Raw genomic sequence first — 18,180 nt, forward strand, 5'->3', positions numbered from 1 at the left:
CCACGCGGGAAGGTCCAGGCAGCCGAGACGCAGGCAGCGTCCTCGCTGAGGCTGAGGGTCCGTGGCCATCCAGGGGAGGCGCGCAGACTCTGCCGGAGGCAGAAAGAACCCGAGGGAGGCGGGGTGGAGGGCGGCGCGCGGGGCCGGGGAAGGGCAGGGCGTGGGGCCGGGGAGGGCCGGGGCGCGGGGCGCGGGGACGCCGGGCCCGGCCTCGGGCAACTCCGAGGCGCGCCCTTCCCCAGGGTCCCGGAGGCTCTGAGACGCCGCGCCCGCTCCAGCCGCCCACTGGGGACAAGGCCCGGGCCAGGCGTCTCCGCGAGTCGGGGCCTGGAGCGCCCCCAGCGGCCGCCTCCTGTCGCAGGGACGTGGGCGGGCGGCGCCTGAACAGCCTCGGTGGGAACCAGCGCCCGAAGCTGGTGATCCGGGGTGCGCAGGGCCCAGCCGGGAGATCCCCCGGATCTCCGCCAGCCTCGCCCCTACCCCGCTCCTCCCACCAGCCAGCGAGGCCCGAGCCTCTGAGTCTGCAACTCTCGGCCTGCGTCCCTAGCTCCCGGCCCCGGGCCCGTCCCCGGCTCAGGCACCGCCCACTTCGGGCTCTGGGCCCTCCTCTCCGTCGCGGCTACGCCCCCTGCCCGCCTCCGACTGTAGCCCCGCCCCCCAGGCACCGGCCCCGCCTGTCTGGGCTTCTGGTCCTGCCCAGGCTCTTGGTCCCTCGGGCCCCAGCCTCGTCCCTCCTCGGCTCTGACTCCACCCCTTCCCCGGAGCCTGGGAGGCGGGGCTGAGAACCACAGAGACGGCCGGGCCTCCGAGCCGCCCAGGGCGGCCGGAAGTTTGCGGGGCGGGGCGGGGCGGGGCAGACGCAGGCGGCCAAGGCCCGTTTCCGGCGGCGCCGCGCGTTTGCTAACCTCGGGTGGTCCTTAGGGAGGGTGAGTGGGCGCGGCGGGCGCGGACTCGGGTTGTCCTGGGTGTGAGTGATCGCTGGTCGCTTCCTGCGCCCTCCGGCCTTCGGCACTGGGGTCCCCGCGTCTCCCGGCCTCCAGTCGGGAAAGCGCGGGGTCTTTGCGGGGCCCTGAGCGCCTGGCGTGGGAGGTGGTCGAGCACAGCCGGCTTCTCCCGCGGTGGCGCGAGGCGGGCTTCGTTTGGCGGAGTCTGGCACGCAGCTCCCCGCAGACCCCGCTAGTGGCAGCTGCACCACCCGCGGGCCCCGGTGTCAGGGGCTTGAATAAGGCGTGCTCCAGCTGCGGCCTTTTCTCCAGGCCTGGGCCTACTCCCGGGGCCCTGACTCGCCCTCCTGCGAAACCGCCTTCTTCTAGAGCGCTCGCTCTGTTTACTGGCCTGGAAGGCCTAGGATAAGTGACAGTGGGGGAAAGAACGGTGCCGTGGGTGGGGTAGGCTGTTTGTCTTCTCTAAATTCTGGTTGTTATTCCGGGCTTTCCTACTGTCAGGAGCCAGGCGGAGGATCCTCCTCCGGTGGTCACTGCTGCTTGGATCAGCCACCCTATGCCGGTGACCTGGGGTTTCCACCCACAAACCACTTTCTGGGTTAGAAGCTGCCGTACGAAGACTCTTTTTCCCTTCCGACCTCCTGGGGGAATGCTTGGGCAGGTAGAGGGTCTGGGATCATTGGCTTAATTGAGGTGATGACATCCCTGTGCCTGGTTCCATCCTGGCGACAGGTGAGCTGGAGACTGGAATTTATGTACTTGAGGGCAGGGATTTCCACGTCCACTCCTGTCTTCCCTACAGTTCGTCATTTTTGCTCCTGCCTGCTCTAACCTCCAGTCGCTCACTGCCTTCCCTTGCTGTCAGGGATTTACCCACACTGGTTCATCCAACCCCATTTCTTCTTGCTTCAGGCCCTTTCGCATGCTATTCCTGCTGCCTGGAGTGCTCTGCCCACCTCCATTACCTTGGCCGAGGTCCCTTTGGAAGTGACCCATTACACTGAGTCAGCGTTCTAGGCTAAGTGGCTTTCATAGTTCCCTGTGCTTCAGCGCTGTTGTGGTTGCAGTGTGCTTATTTGTGTGGTTATTTAACTCTTTCCTCCACCAGACTGCTTCGTGAAGGCAGGATCCTCGTGTCCACTACTGTATCCCCGTTACTCAATGCCTGGCACGTGGCGTCCACTCCTTACAGCTTTGCAGAGTGATTCACACACACACTAACGGGGAACAAGAGTTCAGTGGGCCTCCTTCCCTCGAGTGCCGTGCCTGCTTCAGCCCAGCCCCATGTCCCTGCTAGAGAAATCTGGGGCTGGAGGTAAAGGAGCAGAGAGTACAGTACCCCCTTGATTAGCCTGGAAGTTGGGCTTCTGGCACCCTGACCTCTAATCCTTTCATAATTCCCAACAGGTCTCTCGGCCAGAACACGTGGATGCCCACCCACCACTGAGCCTCATGGTAGGAAGCTTGACTGCCTCCTCCTCCTCGCTTGTCCTGTGAAGGCCCACCTCCTGCTCTGCCCACTGGGCCTGGGCTCAGACCCTACCTTGGCCCTTGCTGGGCTTAGGAAGGCCCCCTTCCCCCATCCCCAAGGTAGTGAGCAAAGCCCTGCCGAAACCAGGGCCTAACTGAGGCTCTTGAGGGGGGAGGGTGGTATGACCACCGTGGACTGGGTTCCTGCTCCCCGAGACTACCCCTCCCCAGAATATTAGAGGCAGGGGAGTCCTGGTGAGGTCTCACCTAACCCCATGGTGTGCCTGCCTGAGGCACGTCATGAGGCAGTGCCAGAAGGGGGCTGGCACCCAGGGATTCCTGGGGTGCTGGTGTATGTCCTTTCAGGAGGTGGTAACATTTGGCGATGTGGCTGTGCACTTCTCTCGGGAGGAGTGGCAGTGTCTGGACCCTGGCCAGAGGGCCCTCTACAGGGAGGTGATGCTGGAGAACCACAGCAGTGTGGCTGGACTAGGTGAGGCTGCACCTCGGGGCCCTTCCCCTGCGTCGTCAGTCAGCACCACCCAGCCAGGCTCCATTGGAGGCCAAACACTCAGACCCTTGTGGGCTCCATAGTGGGCTTGGACTCATGAGTGGTGTGCCAGGCTGGTTCCTAGCTTTGCCCATGTCATGGGGTTCAGTCCCCAGGGAGTGGGTGGGATTCTGGAAGTTAGTAAAGCCTCTTTTCCTAAGCTGTTAAATTGTGAGAAATAGAATCCAAACTTGAAATAGCTTAGACAAGAAAAGAGAAATTATTGGGTGGAAGAATCCAAGGCAAAGGTTGTACAACCAGAGCAAGAGGTGGCAGTGCCCACGCAGCTGCTGTGCAGATGCTGTCATCCCCGTGCCCCTCCTGTCCTGCCGTTAGTCTTCCTCTCTGAACTCCTCCACTGCCACAGGCAGCCACTACGGTGCTCTTTATGTCTGTGTCTGTATTCTCACAAGGTGTGTGCTGTCATTAGATTGCAACTTGGTGAAGGGGGGTGTGTCTGACTTGGGCCTCACTGGGCCTCTTGCCTGTGACTAAGCTCTCTGCTGCATGGGACCCCGAGAGAGTGCCTGGGCTGGGGGATCAGGAGTGGAATTGATGGGGCATAGTTGGTTGGCCAGGAGCTTCTTGGGGTGTTGGACCAGGCCTGCACCCCTCTGTCTTGGCTAGGCTGGCAAAGTCCAGCTTTCTGTTTTGCCGGTCAGATAAGTGTACAGTGGGAGGCTATTGTGGTTTGAATTTGCATTTCTCTGATTTCTGCTGAGCTTGAGCCTGTTTTCACACCCTCATTAGTTTGCCAGGTTCTTTGTAAAATATCTGCTCAGGGCATTTGTCCGTGTTCTAGGTCTGCTGTGTTTTACTGCGTTGAAGGTGGTGTTTCTTCATTCTGTCTAAGACGCCTTACGTTGTAAAAACATGTAATTATGTCCCCATTATTATTTTAAGGAAGGTGGAATGCTACTGATGACGTGCATTTGTTTATCACTTGATTTTACTGTATACTTTTTAAAGAGCTCTCTTGGACTCATGTAGACCTGGCTTACCCTGTCTCGCTAAAATAGAAAGGAAAAGACACATGTCCTGAGGGACCTTTTTTTTTTTTTTTCCCCGAGACTGAGTCGTGCCCTGTTGCCTACCCTGGAGTGCAGTGGTGCGATCTCGGCTCACTGCAGCCTCCGCCTCCTGGGTTCAAGTGATTCTCCTGCCTCAGCCTCCTGAGTAGCTGGGACTGCAGGTGCCTGCCACCACACCCGGCTAATTTTTGTATTTTTAGTAGAGACCGTTTCACCATGTTGGTCAGGCTGGTCTTGAACTCCTGACCTTGTGATCCGTCCGCCTCGGGCTCCCAAGGTGCTGGGATTACAGGCGTGAGCCCCTGCACCCGGCCAGAGTAAGGGTACTTCTAATGTTTCTTCACAGCTTTTAGTACCCACTCTCTGGGTTGGTTATCTGTGTCCATACTTTCCACATGATTGGCAACCTGTGGGCCCGGCCATCGAGGGGTGCTGCAGCCTTTCGTAAGTGGTGATGGGATTTTCTTCATCCTGTGAGGTTGGTGCTTGAGCGCTCTTGCTTGGCATATAGCAGTCATCCCTTTTAACAGTCCCATCTGCTGTGCCTGTTCCTCTCTTAGGCCCTGTGTGTACACAGTTGCTGAGTTGCAAGTAACTGGAATTGCACTCATTCCTCCAGCAACAGTTTGCTTCTCCAGGTTCAAAGGTACAGCTGCTGTTCTTTTTCCATGGCTTCTGTCTATTTTTAACGTTCTGCTGCTGTGCCAAGTCACAGGGTAAACCTTTTGAAGACAGTGTAAAGAGCAGCTGAATTCAGCGTGTGTTGTATGATGGTGCTGGTGACACCTGCAGCAGTGACTGGGCTGCTGAGGCAAGCTCACGTGTGCACAGGCAGTGATGGCGTGTCACAGCTGCCGCCTGGCGGATGACATCGGTTCCTAGATACGTCCAAGAGATGGGAAAGGGTTTTATAAAAAGACTATCTTAGGGCCGGGCGTAGTGGCTCACGTCTGTAATCCCAGCACTTTGGGAGGCTGCGGCGGGTGGATCACGAGGTCAGGAGATCGAGACCATCCTAGCCAACACAGTGAAACCCCGTCTACTAAAAATACAAAAATTAGCTGGACGTGGTGGCGCGTGCCTGTAATCCCAGCTACTCAGGAGGCTGAGGCATGAGACTCGCTTGAACCCTGGAGGTGGAGCTTGAAGTGAGCTGAGATCGCACTACTGCACTCCAGCTTGGCGACAAAGTGAGACTCCGTCTAAAAAAAAAAAAGAAAAGAAAAAAAAAAGGACTGTCTTAGAATTTATCAAATAGGATAAATTCCAGGTTAGTTTTATGTATTATAAATCACTTTCTCAGCCGGACATGGTGTTGCACGCCTGTAGTCCCAGCTACTGGGGAGGGTGAGGAGGGAGAATTGCCTGAGCCTAGGAGGTCAAGGTTGGAGTGAGCTATGATTGTGTCACTGCAGTCCAGCCTAGGCAACAGAGTGAGACCCTGTCTAAAAAAAAAAAAAATCTCTGCTTCTTTCATGTTTGTTAACTTTGCTAGGTCAGAATTTTTTTTTTTTTTGAGATGGAGTCTTGCTCTGTCACCCAGGCTGGAGTGCAGTGGCGTGATCTTGGCTCACTGCAAGCTCCGCTGCCTCTTGGGTTCACGCCATTCTTCTGCCTCAGCCTCCCGAGTAGCTGGGACTGCAGGCGCCTGCCACCACGCCCAGCTAATGTTTTTTTTTTTTTTTTTTTTTGAGTCGGAGTCTCGCTCTGTCGCCCGGGCTGGAGTGCAGTGGACAGATCTCAGCTCACTGCAAGCTCTGCCTCCCAGGTTTACGCCATTCTCCTGCCTCAGCCTCCTGAGTAGCTGGGACTACAGGCGCCCGCCACCTCGCCCGGCTAGTTTTTTGTATTTTTTAGTAGAGACGGGGTTTCACCATGTTAGCCAGGATGGTCTCGATCTCCTGACCTTGTGATCCGCCTGTCTTGGCCTCCCAAAGTGCTGGGATTACAGGCTTGAGCCACCGCGCCCGGCCTTTTGTATTTTTAGTAGAGACAGTGTTTCACTGTGTTAGCCGACGGTCTCGATTTCCTGACCTCGTGATCCGCCTGCCTTGGCCTCCCAAAGTGCTGAGATTACAGGCATGAGCCACCACGCCCGGCCTGCTAGGTCAGATTTTAATGTAATTACTCAGGTTTTGCCTTATGGATTGTCTCTTTGAAGTTTTATTTAAAAGTTCTGTCTGGGCACAGTGACTCATGCCTGTAATCCAAGCACTTTGGGAGGCCAAGGCGGGTGGATTGCCTGAACTCAAGAGTTCAAGACCAGCCTGGGTAACACAGTGAAACCCTGTCCCTACTAAAATGCACACAAAAAATTAGCTGGGCATGGCAGTGTGCGCTTGTAATCCCAGCTGCTTGGGAGGCTGAGGCAGCAGACTTGCTTGAACCCGGGAGGCAGAGGTTGCAGTGAGCCGAGATTGTGCCACTCCACTCCAGCCTGGGTGACAGAGCGAGACTCTGTCTCCAAGAAGAAAACAAAAGTTCTTCCCTGGCTGGGCGTGGTGTCTCACGCCTGTAATCCCAGCACTTTGGGAGGCCTAGGTGGGCCGATGACCTGAGGTTAGAGTTTGAGACCAGCCTGGCCAACATGGTGACACCCCGTCTCTACTAAAAATACAGAAATTAGCCACGCATGGTGGCAGGCAGTTGTAATCTTGGCTACTCGGGAGGCTGAGGCAGGAGAATTCCTTGAATCTGGGAGGCAGAGGTTGCACTGAGCCAAGATATACCAGTGCACTCTAGCCTGGGTGACAGAGTGAGACTTGGTCTCAAAAAAAAGTTCTTTCCTCCTCCAAGGTCACTGAGATGGGGTTCATTTCCTCCTGTGAATTTTACGGTTTCTATATCTCATCCGTATCCCAGCTCCACATTTGTGTTGGGGTTACGTAAAAATTCCTGTTTTATTTTATCCAAACAGTTGTTTTCCCCAACATCATCTATTAAACAGTCTCCTTGGCCAGGCACAGTGGCTCATGCCTGTAATCCCAGCACTTTGAAGTAGGCTGAGTCGGGCAGATCACTTGAGGTCAGGAGTTCGAGACCAGCCGGGCCAACATGGTGAAACTTCATCTCAACTAAAAATACAAAACTTAGCCGGGTGTGGTGGCACATGCCTGTAATCCCAGCTACTCAGGAGGCTGAGAGAGAATTGCTTGAATCTGGGAGGCTGAGGTTGCAGTGAGCCGAGATCACGCCACTGCACTTCAGTCTGGGCAATGGAGCGAGGCTCTGTCTCAAAAAAAAAAAAAGAAAAAAACATGTGCTTTTCCTGTTGACATGTAGAGCCACCACTTTCATCTATGAAATGGGGTGTTTCTGAACCCTGTTCTCTTCCCTGAATCTCTCTTGTGGGCCAGCTTCCTGCTTTTATTTTTTTGTTGTTCATTTGTTTTTGGCTTTTTTTCAGATGAAGTCTCACCCTGTTGCCCAGGCTGGAGAGCAGTGGTGTGATCTCGGCTCACTGCAACCTCTGCCTCCCAGGTTCAAGCAATTCTCGTGCCTCGGCCTCCCGAGTAGCTGGGATTACAAGCATGTGCCACCATGCCCAGCCAAGTTTTTGTATTTGTACTAGAGACGGGATTTTGCCATGTTGGCCAGGCTGGTCTGGAACTCCTGACCTCAGGTGATCCGCCCACCTCGGCCTCCCACGGTGCTGGGATTACAGGCGTGAGCCACCGCGCCCAGCTGCATACAAATTTTAGAATAAGTTGAATTCCTAAAAAATGCCACTGGAATTTTTATTGGGAGTTTTTTGAAACTGTTTTCCGTCAATGTAAAAGTTTTGATTTTTTTACTTTGTGAATGTATTTTTAGCTGATTATTGCTGTAGTACAAAAATGCTGTTGGTTCTGAAGGATGGTCTTACATCTGGCAGCTTTGTGGAACTCCCTGGGTAAATCACTGTTGCTTGGTGATTCTGCTGTTTTCCAGCAGGAGGATTCCTGCAAATAAAAGTTTGGTATTTTCCCTCCCAGCCCTCACTCCTCTCATCTCTGCCTTTGCAGTGGCCAGCGCAGTGTTAAACAGGACCCTGTGGGCATGTTGTGTTCCTGATTTTAAAGGGAATGCATCCACATAACCACAGAAATTGACCAAGGAGTTTTGTTTTTTCTTTTTAATCATAAATATTGAATTTCAAGTTCTTTTTCTGCATCATTTGAGATGCATAATTTATTTTCTTTATTAATGCAGGAAATTACATTGCTATATTTTCTTGTATTCCTGGAATAAACCTTACTTAAATCATGATATTTATATATAAATTCTGATACACCCTTGGATTCAGCTAGCTAATATTTTATTTTGGATTTTTATATTTCTATTGATAAGTGAAACAGATATATACATACATATATATGAAATTATATATATATATATATATATATTTTTTTTTTTGAGACGGAGTCTTACTCTGTCAGCCAGGCTGGAGTGCAGTGGCGCGATCTCGGCTCACTGCAAGCTCCACCTCGTGGGTTCACGCCATTCTCCTGCCTCGGCCTCCCGAGTAGCTGGGACTACAGGCGCCCGCCACCACGTCTGGCTGATTTTTTTGTATTTTTCGTAGAGACAGGGTTTTACTATGTTAGCCAGGATGGTCTCGATCTCCTGACCTCATGATCCGCCAGGCGTGAGCCACTGTGACCAGCCTATATCTTTCTTTTTGTATTTTGTCTTTATATGGTTTTGACATATTTGATAAATGGCATTTGGCATACAAGTAGAACTTGGTGGAACTAATCTATAAAACCATCTGGTCCCTGGGCTTTTGGGGAAGGAAAGTCCTGGATAAGCATTTATGCATTTATATTTCCTTTTTCTTTCTTTTTTTTTTTTTTTGAGACGGAGTCTCGCTCTGTCACCCAGGCTGGAGTGCAGTGGCTGGATCTCAGCTCACTGCAAGCTCCGCCTCCCGGGTTTACGCCATTCTCCTGCCTCAGCCTCCCGAGTAGCTGGGACTACAGGTGCCGCCACCTCGCCCGGCTAGTTTTTTGTATTTTTTAGTAGAGACGGGGTTTCACCGTGTTCGCCAGGATGGTCTCGATCTCCTGACCTCGTGATCCGCCCGTCTTGGCCTCCCTTTTTCTTTTTTTTTTAAGAGTTGGGGTCTTGCTCTGTTGCCCAGCCTAGAGTACAGTGGTGTGATCATAGCTCACTGCAGCCTTGAACTCCTGGGCTCAAGAGATCCTTCCACTTGAATTTCTCTAGTAGCTGGGACTATAGGTGTGCCTCACCATGCCCAGATGTTTTTCCTTTCTTTGTAGAGTTGGGGTCTGTCATGTTGCCAAGGCTAGTCTTAAACTTCTGGCCTCAAGCAATCCTGCCTCAGCCTTCCAAAATGCTGGGATTATAGGCAAGAGCCACCTTGCCTGGCATTTCCTTATTTCCTTTTTTTTTTTTTTTTTAACTCTGTTATATTTGTAATTGTTTCTGTTATTCTCTCTGTTTTGGTAGCATCTTCTCACTATGTTGACCCTGACTGGTTTTGTCATGAGACTGTCATATTCGTGTTTTCAAAGAACTGGCTTTTGGGTTTGCGTTTTTCCGGGGGTTGGGTTGGAGGATGTTTTTATATGTCTTTGTTCTCTATCTCTCTGAATCCTGCCCCAGATTTATTCTTTTCTTCCTCTTTATGTGAGTTTGATGTGTGTGGTATTTGTTTGTTTTACTTTTTTAGTTTTTTGAGACAGAGTTTCGCTCTGTTGCCCAGGCTGGAGCACAGTGGCTTACTGCAGCCTGGACTCCCTGGGTTCCAGTGATCCTCCCACCATGTTGGCCAGGCTGGTCTCGAACTCCTGACCTTCAGGTGATCCATCTGTCTTGGCCTCCCAAAGTGCTGGAGTTACAGGTGTGAGCCCCCACACCTGGCCATTCTCAACTTCTTGAACTTATTATTTACCTCATTTGTGTTTTAAAATACTCATTTCAGGCTGGGCGCGGTGGCTCAAGCCTGTAATCCCAGCACTTTGGGAGGCCGAGAGAGGCGGATCACGAGGTCAGGAGATCGAGACCATCCTGGCTAACCCGGTGAAACCCCGTCTCTACTAAAAATACAAAAAACTAGCCGGGCGAGGTGGCGGGCGCCTGTAGTCCCAGCTACTCGGGAGGCTGAGGCAGGAGAATGGCGTGAACCCGGGAGGCGGAGCTTGCAGTGAGCTGAGATCCGGCCACTGCACTCCAGCCCGGGTGACAGAGCGAGACTCCCTCTCAAAAAATAAATAAATAAATAAATAAATAAAATACTCATTTCTAGTAAATGTATCTAAAAGTATAAAATTTTTCTGGGCATAGTGGCATATGCCTATTATCTCAGCTACTTAGGAGGCTGAGGCAGAAGGATTGTTTTGAGACGAGGAGTTTGAGGCTAGCCTGGGCAACATAGCGAGACCACATGTCTACAAAGAATTTAAAAATTAGCTGGGTGTGGTGTCACGCACCTGTAGTCCTAGCTACTCAGTAGGTTGAGGCGGGAGGACTGGTCTAGGCTATAGTGAGCTGTGATGGTGCTACTGCACTCCAGCCTGTGTGACAGAGCAAGACCATGTCTCTAAATCACATTTTATCTTTACATGCTGCTTGGGCTGCTTCCTATAAATTCTGACTCATAATAAATATGGTTGCCACTTAGTAATTTATTATGTAGTTTCCAAGTAGCTAATTGCATCTAAGCAACATTTTGTAGTCAATTTCATACTGAACTGCATTTGCCTGGGTGCATGTTCTGTGGTGCTGTACTTTGCTGTGTCTGTGACTCAGTGTGTGGCTTGACCCAAGGGCGTTTCTTTGTTCCACATGTACTTGGAGAGAATACGCATTTTCTGTTGAGTGCGGAGTCCTGCCTGCATCTGGGGGCTTGAGCTTATTGGCTATAGGCCTTTGGAATCTCTGCCTGCCTCTTTCCTTCCAGTTGGGGGAACCCTGAAGGAAGCTTCCAACCAGAGGCCTTGGCTGGCCCATGGATCACCTGCTCATCTCTGTACTGACCGGCACAAAGAGGGTACGGGGGCAGGTGGCCCCAAGAAGGCAGGGTGCCAGGTGGGCCCCCACAGGTCTCTGCCACCCAGTCTACGGAGAGGGAGGCAGGCCCTGAGGCATCCTTTGTGCAGGGACTTGAGGCTGGAAGGCCACTGGCTGAAGATTGGACCTTGGAGCTTTCTGATGCAAAATTTGCTCGTTTGTGTCCATTTGTCATTGTTTGTCATCTTACTTTGTAACCACCCTGGCCTCTTGGAGCATCTCTGCTCTGTGAACTGAGGGACAGGCCCGGCTCTGCTGAGTGAAGCTTGGGCTTCTCTCTCCTAAGTTCCAGGGGTAGAGGCGGACTGTCCTTTGCAGACTGGTGACGACAGGGTCACCTGGAGATTGTGGGAGTCAGGTATCCCTTGCTGTCTAGCCACAGGAGCTGGACAGATCTGGACAGAAAGGGCTTCTGTGTCCCCAGATTTTCACCACCCTTCACACCTCTCTCTCCCTGCAGGGGCTCTGCCTGTGCCTTGTAGCCCCCCTGCCCCTTTACATTTGGAAACTGGGGAAGGCTTAACCCTGTGCTGCACACTCCCTGTCATGCTGACACTGTCTTCTCTGCTGCACACACAGCAGGATTCCTAGTTTTCAAGCCTGAGCTGATCTCCCGGCTGGAGCAGGGAGAGGAGCCATGGGTCCTTGACCTGCAGGGAGCAGAGGGGACAGAGGCACCAAGGACCTCCAAGACAGGTAAGACTTAGACCCCGTCACAGAGAAGCCCTGGGGTGAGGAGAAACTGCAGGAGGGGCCTCACAACTGGGCAGCTGTGGGTGAGTCACGGGGCTACGCTGGGATCCCTGGGAATGCCACTGGGGAAGCAGCATCCAGCACGTAGAAGGGAGCATAGACCCGTTGTGGGGCTGCCTTGGGAGACGCCAAACTGAAGAAGAGTCAAGACACAAAAACCCATGCATTTCCGCAAAAACAGAGCTTGTTTTTGAAATCATGTCACATTTTGTTCTAATTTTACTCATACTTTTGTTAAGCAAAGATACAAACCTATGGATCCAAGTGAAGGGTTAAGTTTGGCGTTCAGTAACCTCTCCTTAGGTAAGCATATTCTCTGAGGCAGCTCCCTTCAGGCCTTCTCAGGCTCCAGGAGTGCCTTACTTTCCTGTGGCTGCCGTAACAATGAACCACAAACTAGGAAGCTTAAAACAACAGAAATTTATTGTCTCACAGCCGTGGAGGCTGGAAATCTGAAGTCGAGGGGTCAGCAGGGCTGTGCTCCCTGTGAAGGCTTTAGAAAGGATCCTGTCCTGCCTCTCTGGGCAGCTGGTGGTTTTCTGGCAGTCCTTGGGTTCCTTGGCTTGTGGACGCATCCCTCACTCTGATCTCTGACTCCTTCACACGGCTGCCTCTCCCTGCGTGTCTGCGATCATGTGGCCGTCTCCTTAGAAGGACACCAGTCATGTTGGGTTAGGGGCCACCCCAGTGACCTCATGGTGACTAATTACATCTGCAACGACCATGTTTCCAAACAAGGTCACATTCTGAGGTGCTTCAAGTTAGGACTTCAGCCTTTCTTGGGGTCCTCAGCCCTAACCAGGGCACCCGCTGCCTCCAGCATGAGCTCCTGCTGGGCAGGCGCCTGGCCTGGTGCTCTGCTTCCCTGCTTTGCTGGTGTGCCACCCACATGACAAGGGAGATGGGTCCGCGTGCATCTCAACTGCAGAAAGGGAGCCCCTCCCCTCCCCTTCAGTTGCTGCTGGGTTGCCACAGTCACTCCTGCACATGGCAGGACCAGGCCCCACAGAGGCCACCGGCTTGGAGGGGCCTCGGGAAGCAAGTTGGACAGTCCAAAGTTGTGAAAAGCAGGGCGTGTGGGGCCGGGCGCGGTGGCTCACGCCTGTCATCCCAGCACTGTGGGAGGCCGAGGCGGGCAGATCATGAGGTCAGGAGATGGAGACCATCCTGGCTAACACGGGGAAACCCCGTCTCTACTAAAAATACAAAAAATAAGCCAGGCGGTGGAGGCGCCTATAGTCCCAGCTACTTGGGAGGCTGAGGCAGGAGAATGGCGTGACCCTGGGAGGCGGAGCTTGTAGTGAGCCAAGATCGCGCCACTCACTCCAGCCTGGGCCACAGAGCCAGACTCCGTCTAAAAAAGAGAGAAAAGTACAGGCTGTGATCTTCCTTCCATTCAGATGACCCTAGGCAGCTTCAAAGGACAAGGAGGGTGTCTGAGCCTCTTCACACCCTGGGGCCTTTCAGCCACCCAGGAAGGCTGCATGTGGGAACAGTGGTCAGGAACCCTGGCCTCACTGGCTCTGCCGGCTACTCCCATGTTATCCTTTCTGCTCAGCCTCCCTGAGAAGGAGGTTCAGCTATAAGGTGGCCCAGTTAAAATCGAGCTGCCCATTAAAATATTTCCAACACGGACAGGAGAGTTTAAGAGGGTGCTGTGGCAGAAAAGCCAGCTCCAGTTGGCAGAATTAGTTTAGTGGTTACATGTAGCAGGTGGTCCTTACTGTGATAAAGCATCAACCAAAAATATAATCCCACAGTAGGTGAGAGCTGCTGTTGATTTACCCAGCACTTGCTTGCAGATCCGAGAGTCCAGGGCAGGGATGTGGCCTCTTAGATAAAACAAGCAGCAGCGCAAAACCAGAATAAGGTGGAAATGCCCGGATATGTTACTTGTCTCCAGCTGGTACAGTCAGCATCAGATACTGAAGGATATTGGCCCAGAGCAGTGGGTGAGGGGCCAGGTCCCAGCTGTGCACCCCCACGCTCTTGACCACCACCATGCCCCCTGGTGGGTGGTTCCTGGCACCCACCAGCAAAGCCTTGCTGTCAACCTGGCCCTGCTCTCTCTGCCACTGCTTTATCTTTTTTGAGATGGAGTCTCTGTTGCCCAGGCTGGAGTGCCGTGGCATGATCTTGGCTCACTGCAACGTCTGCCTCCCAAATTCAAGTGATTCTTGTGCCTCAGCCTCTCAAGTAGCTGGAATTACAGGCATGAGCCACCGTGCCTGGCCACCCTGCTCTCTTATCTTCACAGCAGGGGAAGGCTTGGGAGGAGTGCCAAGTGAGCCCTGTTGAAGGACAGGCATTCTGAGGTGGTGTGGTTGTGCAGGGAAAGCAGTACATGAGGACCAGGCCTAGGGATGCCTCCTGTCCTCACAGCCCTTGAGCGTCCCTGCTGCACAGTGAAGCTGAAACGGCTGCCTGCTGTGACTCTCCAGGACTGACAGGAAGACCTTTAGAGGTCCCTGGAAGCCGGAGACTCACCACTGATGGTTAGGAGTGGGCAGGAACTGAAGCTTGAAGCCCTGTAACTGGGCGGTGCATTCATGTGGGGTAGACTTGGGCTGGTGATAGCTGTGGCCACGTGGTCGTGGGTGTGAACATGATTGTGTGGTGGTGGGGACCGTGGTTGTGATGACCATAGCCATGTGTTGTGGTTGCGTCCTGTCAGGGTTGTGATCACGGACATCAGGGAGATGTCTGACCTCAGCAGAGGTGCTCTCTAGGGTTACAGAGTAGGACAGAAGCCTGTGCTTACTTGGAGAGTCCAGAAAGAGCGCAGATGTCTGGAAGGCCTCCTGGGGGCCTCCAGAAAGTTGCAGTCCCAGGGAAGAAGTCAGTGTGGTCTTGGGAGGTGGCCACGCACAGCCCAGGGAGAAGCAGGGGAGGCGTCCAGGTGTGAGTTGGCAGCAGCAGCCAGGAGGCAGCTGAGGGGGCTGGGTCCTGCTCAGAGAAGCCCACTGCAGGGAGTAGCCATGAACGGCCTAGGTGCCCAGTGCTTTTCTGAGCTCACCAAGTTAAGTCCCTTGGCAGCTCTTCCAGCCCCATTTTCCTCGTCACAATCCATGCCCTCCATTCAGAACTCCATTCAGAACTCAGACCCTGTACTGTTTCCTCACCAGCTGGGATGCTGGAGCCCCTGACCCCGCAGCCCATGGTAGCTACCCACCCTTCCGGTCTCGCTTTGTCTTCTTTGCCTCTGTATGGACTTTGCCCCACACCAGTGCCCTGTAGGATGGATCTCTCTGCTCACAGACCCCAGCCCCGCTGTAGGCCGTGTTGCTCTCAGCACTCTGTCCAGTGCATAATGAACACTTCATTGCTATTGAATGAGTGAACAAAGTAAAAAGCATGAAACGAGATCTGAGAACTGCCAAAGGCTCTACCTTCTCTTGCACGCTCCCACCTGGGGCCTCGCAGGGCTCAGTGCAGCTGTCCTGGGAGCCTTGATTCCTGGCCCCCGCATTTGTAGTCTTGTCATTTCTCTGAGCACAAGGCCTAAGGAACGTCTTTGTTCCTGTTTATTTCAGAGTCTATGATTAGGACTGAAAATGAGCAGTCCTGTGAGGACATGGACATCCTAAAATCGGAATCCTATGGGACAGTCATCAGAATCTCCCCACAGGACTTTCCTCAGAATCCTGGCTTTGGAGACATTTCTGATTCTGAGGTCTGGTTAGACAGTCATTTGGGCAGTCCTGGGCTGAGAGGGACAGGCTCTACCTTCCAGAATAACTGTTTGAATGAGGAGACTGTGGTTCCCAAGACCTTCATCAAGGACGCTGCCCAGGGATGTAAGGAGCTGGGAAGCAGCATCCTGGATTGTCAGCCTCTTGAAAGTCAGAGAGAGAGTGCAGAAGGGACGTCCCAGAGATGCGAGGGGTGTGGCAAAGGCTTCAGAGCCACTTCAGACATTGCTCTGCATTGGGAAATTAATACACAGAAAATTAGCAGATGTCAAGAATGCCAAAAAAAGTTATCTGACTGCTTGCAGGGGAAACATCCAAATAACTGTCATGGAGAGAAGCCGTACGAATGTGCAGAGTGTGGGAAAGTCTTCAGGCTCTGCTCGCAGCTTAATCAGCATCAGAGAATCCACACGGGAGAGAAACCCTTTAAATGCACTGAGTGTGGAAAAGCCTTCCGCCTGAGCTCAAAACTTATTCAGCATCAAAGAATTCACACTGGGGAGAAGCCCTACAGATGTGAGGAATGTGGAAAAGCCTTTGGTCAGAGCTCAAGCCTCATCCATCATCAGAGAATCCACACAGGAGAGAGGCCCTATGGTTGTCGTGAATGTGGGAAAGCCTTCAGTCAGCAGTCACAGCTGGTCAGACACCAGAGAACTCACACTGGGGAGAGGCCCTACCCTTGCAAGGAGTGTGGGAAGGCCTTCAGCCAGAGCTCCACCCTAGCCCAGCATCAAAGGATGCACACTGGGGAGAAGGCTCAAATTCTAAGAGCCTCAGACAGTCCAAGCCTTGCTGCACATCAGAGAATTCACGCTGTAGAGAAACCATTTAAGTGTGATGAGTGTGGGAAAGCTTTTAGGTGGATCTCTCGCCTGAGTCAGCATCAGCTGATTCACACTGGAGAGAAGCCTTATAAATGCAACAAGTGTACGAAAGCCTTTGGTTGTAGCTCACGACTTATTCGCCATCAGAGAACTCACACTGGAGAAAAACCATTTAAATGTGATGAGTGTGGCAAAGGCTTTGTTCAGGGCTCACACCTTATTCAGCATCAGCGAATCCACACTGGAGAGAAACCCTATGTGTGTAATGACTGTGGAAAAGCCTTCAGTCAGAGTTCCAGCCTTATTTACCATCAGAGAATCCATAAAGGAGAGAAGCCCTATGAATGCCTCCAGTGCGGAAAAGCCTTCAGCATGAGCACACAGCTTACAATACATCAAAGGGTTCACACTGGAGAGAGGCCCTATAAATGTAACGAGTGTGGGAAAGCCTTCAGTCAAAACTCAACCCTTTTCCAGCACCAGATAATTCATGCAGGAGTGAAGCCCTATGAGTGCAGTGAATGTGGAAAAGCCTTCAGCCGGAGCTCGTATCTTATTGAACACCAGAGAATACATACTAGGGCCCAGTGGTTTTACGAGTATGGGAATGCCCTGGAAGGGTCCACCTTTGTGAGCCGTAAAAAGGTAAATACTATAAAGAAACTGCATCAGTGTGAAGACTGTGAGAAAATATTTAGGTGGCGTTCACACCTAATTATACACCAGAGAATTCACACCGGGGAGAAGCCTTATAAATGCAATGACTGTGGCAAAGCTTTTAATCGGAGCTCACGGCTTACCCAGCATCAAAAAATTCACACGGGATAAACCACTTACGTATAAATGTGTATATATGTGAATAAACCTACAGCCTTAACTTATTTTATATGGGATCATTTATACTGACAAACATGTAGAATGTTGGTAAAGATTCAGAATTACTCTCAAAAAAATCCAACATAAGGCCGGGCGTGGTGGTTCACGCCTGTCATCCCAGCACTTTGGGAGGCCGAGGTGGGTGGATCACGAAGTCAGGAGATCAAGACCATCCTGGCTAACACAGTGAAACCCCATCTCTACTAAAATTTAGCTGGGTGTGGTGGCGGGCACCTGTGTTCCCAGCTACTCGGGAGGCTGAGGCAGGAGAATGGCATCAACCCAGGAGGCAGAGCTTGCAGTGAGCTGAGATCGTGCCACTGCGCTTCAGCCTAGGCAACAGAGCGAGACTCCGTCTCAAAAAAAAAATCCAACTTCATATAAAATGCATGTTAATTTGCTGAGATGTTTGACCTTAACCTGTTCAATAAAGCCTGTATCCCTCACACCCAGGGTGCAGTCTGCAGTTTGAGTTCACAGGTCCCTGTGAATGAGGAAGTGGCACAAGGAAGGCTCTACGAACACTGCTAGACTTAATAGGTTAAAATAATTTACCTCAACTGTTTCCCCTTAAGGATGAATGGCTCGGCTGGGCGCGGTGGCTCAAGCCTGTAATCCCAGCACTTTGGGAGGCCGAGACGGGTGGATCACGAGGTCAGGAGATCGAGACCATCCTGGTTAACATGGTGAAACCCCGTCGCTACTAAAAAATACAAAAAACTAGCCGGGCGAGGTGGCAGGCGCCTGTAGTCCCAGCTATTCGGGAGGCTGAGGCAGGAGAATGGTGTAAACCCGGGAGGCGGAGCTTGCGGTGAGCTGAGATCCAGCCACTGCACTCCAGCCTGGGCAACAAAGCAAGACTCTGTCTCAAAAAAACAAAAAACAAAAACAATGGCTCACACTGGCTTCAACAATAAGGAAATGCATTAGCTCATGTTGGAGGAGGTCGAGGAGTGCCTAGAATTCCAACTTCACATTAGATCCTTATCTTAGAACTTAACCTAGCCACCCAGGACCAAAGGG

The 18,180-nt window shown here is 52.4% G+C and overlaps 1 protein-coding gene across 20 annotated transcripts; it reads left to right on the plus strand.

The window, feature by feature from the left end:
* The first annotated feature begins 771 nt into the window (after window positions 1-771).
* Window positions 772-17,526, plus strand: LOC117079505 (zinc finger protein 7). 20 transcript variants are annotated; one of them, XM_033203449.1, is made up of 7 exons: window positions 791-926; window positions 2,053-2,259; window positions 2,352-2,399; window positions 2,781-2,907; window positions 10,900-10,989; window positions 11,589-11,705; window positions 15,296-17,526. In XM_033203449.1, exons 3-7 carry the CDS (start codon window positions 2,397-2,399, stop codon window positions 17,107-17,109), a joined length of 2,151 nt encoding a protein of 716 aa, XP_033059340.1. In that variant the 5' UTR covers window positions 791-926; window positions 2,053-2,259; window positions 2,352-2,396; the 3' UTR covers window positions 17,110-17,526. The 20 variants fall into 20 exon arrangements, with proteins under 20 accessions (XP_033059335.1, XP_033059339.1, XP_033059346.1 ...); XM_033203448.1 differs by lacking the exon at window positions 2,053-2,259 and having other exon boundaries at window positions 773-926; XM_033203445.1 differs by lacking the exon at window positions 2,053-2,259 and having other exon boundaries at window positions 774-926; window positions 2,748-2,907.
* Window positions 17,527-18,180: the final 654 nt, after the last annotated feature.

Source organism: Trachypithecus francoisi, unplaced genomic scaffold (genome assembly GCF_009764315.1).
Source record: "Trachypithecus francoisi isolate TF-2019V2 unplaced genomic scaffold, Tfra_2.0 Lachesis_group7, whole genome shotgun sequence".
NCBI lineage: Eukaryota > Metazoa > Chordata > Mammalia > Primates > Cercopithecidae > Trachypithecus > Trachypithecus francoisi.

Bases quoted from the DNA above. Each gene is read 5' to 3' on its own strand.
- LOC117079505 (XM_033203441.1), top strand. From the start codon at position 1,641: ATGACATCCCTGTGCCTGGTTCCATCCTGGCGACAG. The intron at 1,677-2,351 runs GTGAGCTGGAGA...AATTCCCAACAG, and splicing joins TGGTTCCATCCTGGCGACAG to GTCTCTCGGCCAGAACACGT. The intron at 11,706-15,295 runs GTAAGACTTAGA...TGTTTATTTCAG, and splicing joins ACCAAGGACCTCCAAGACAG to AGTCTATGATTAGGACTGAA.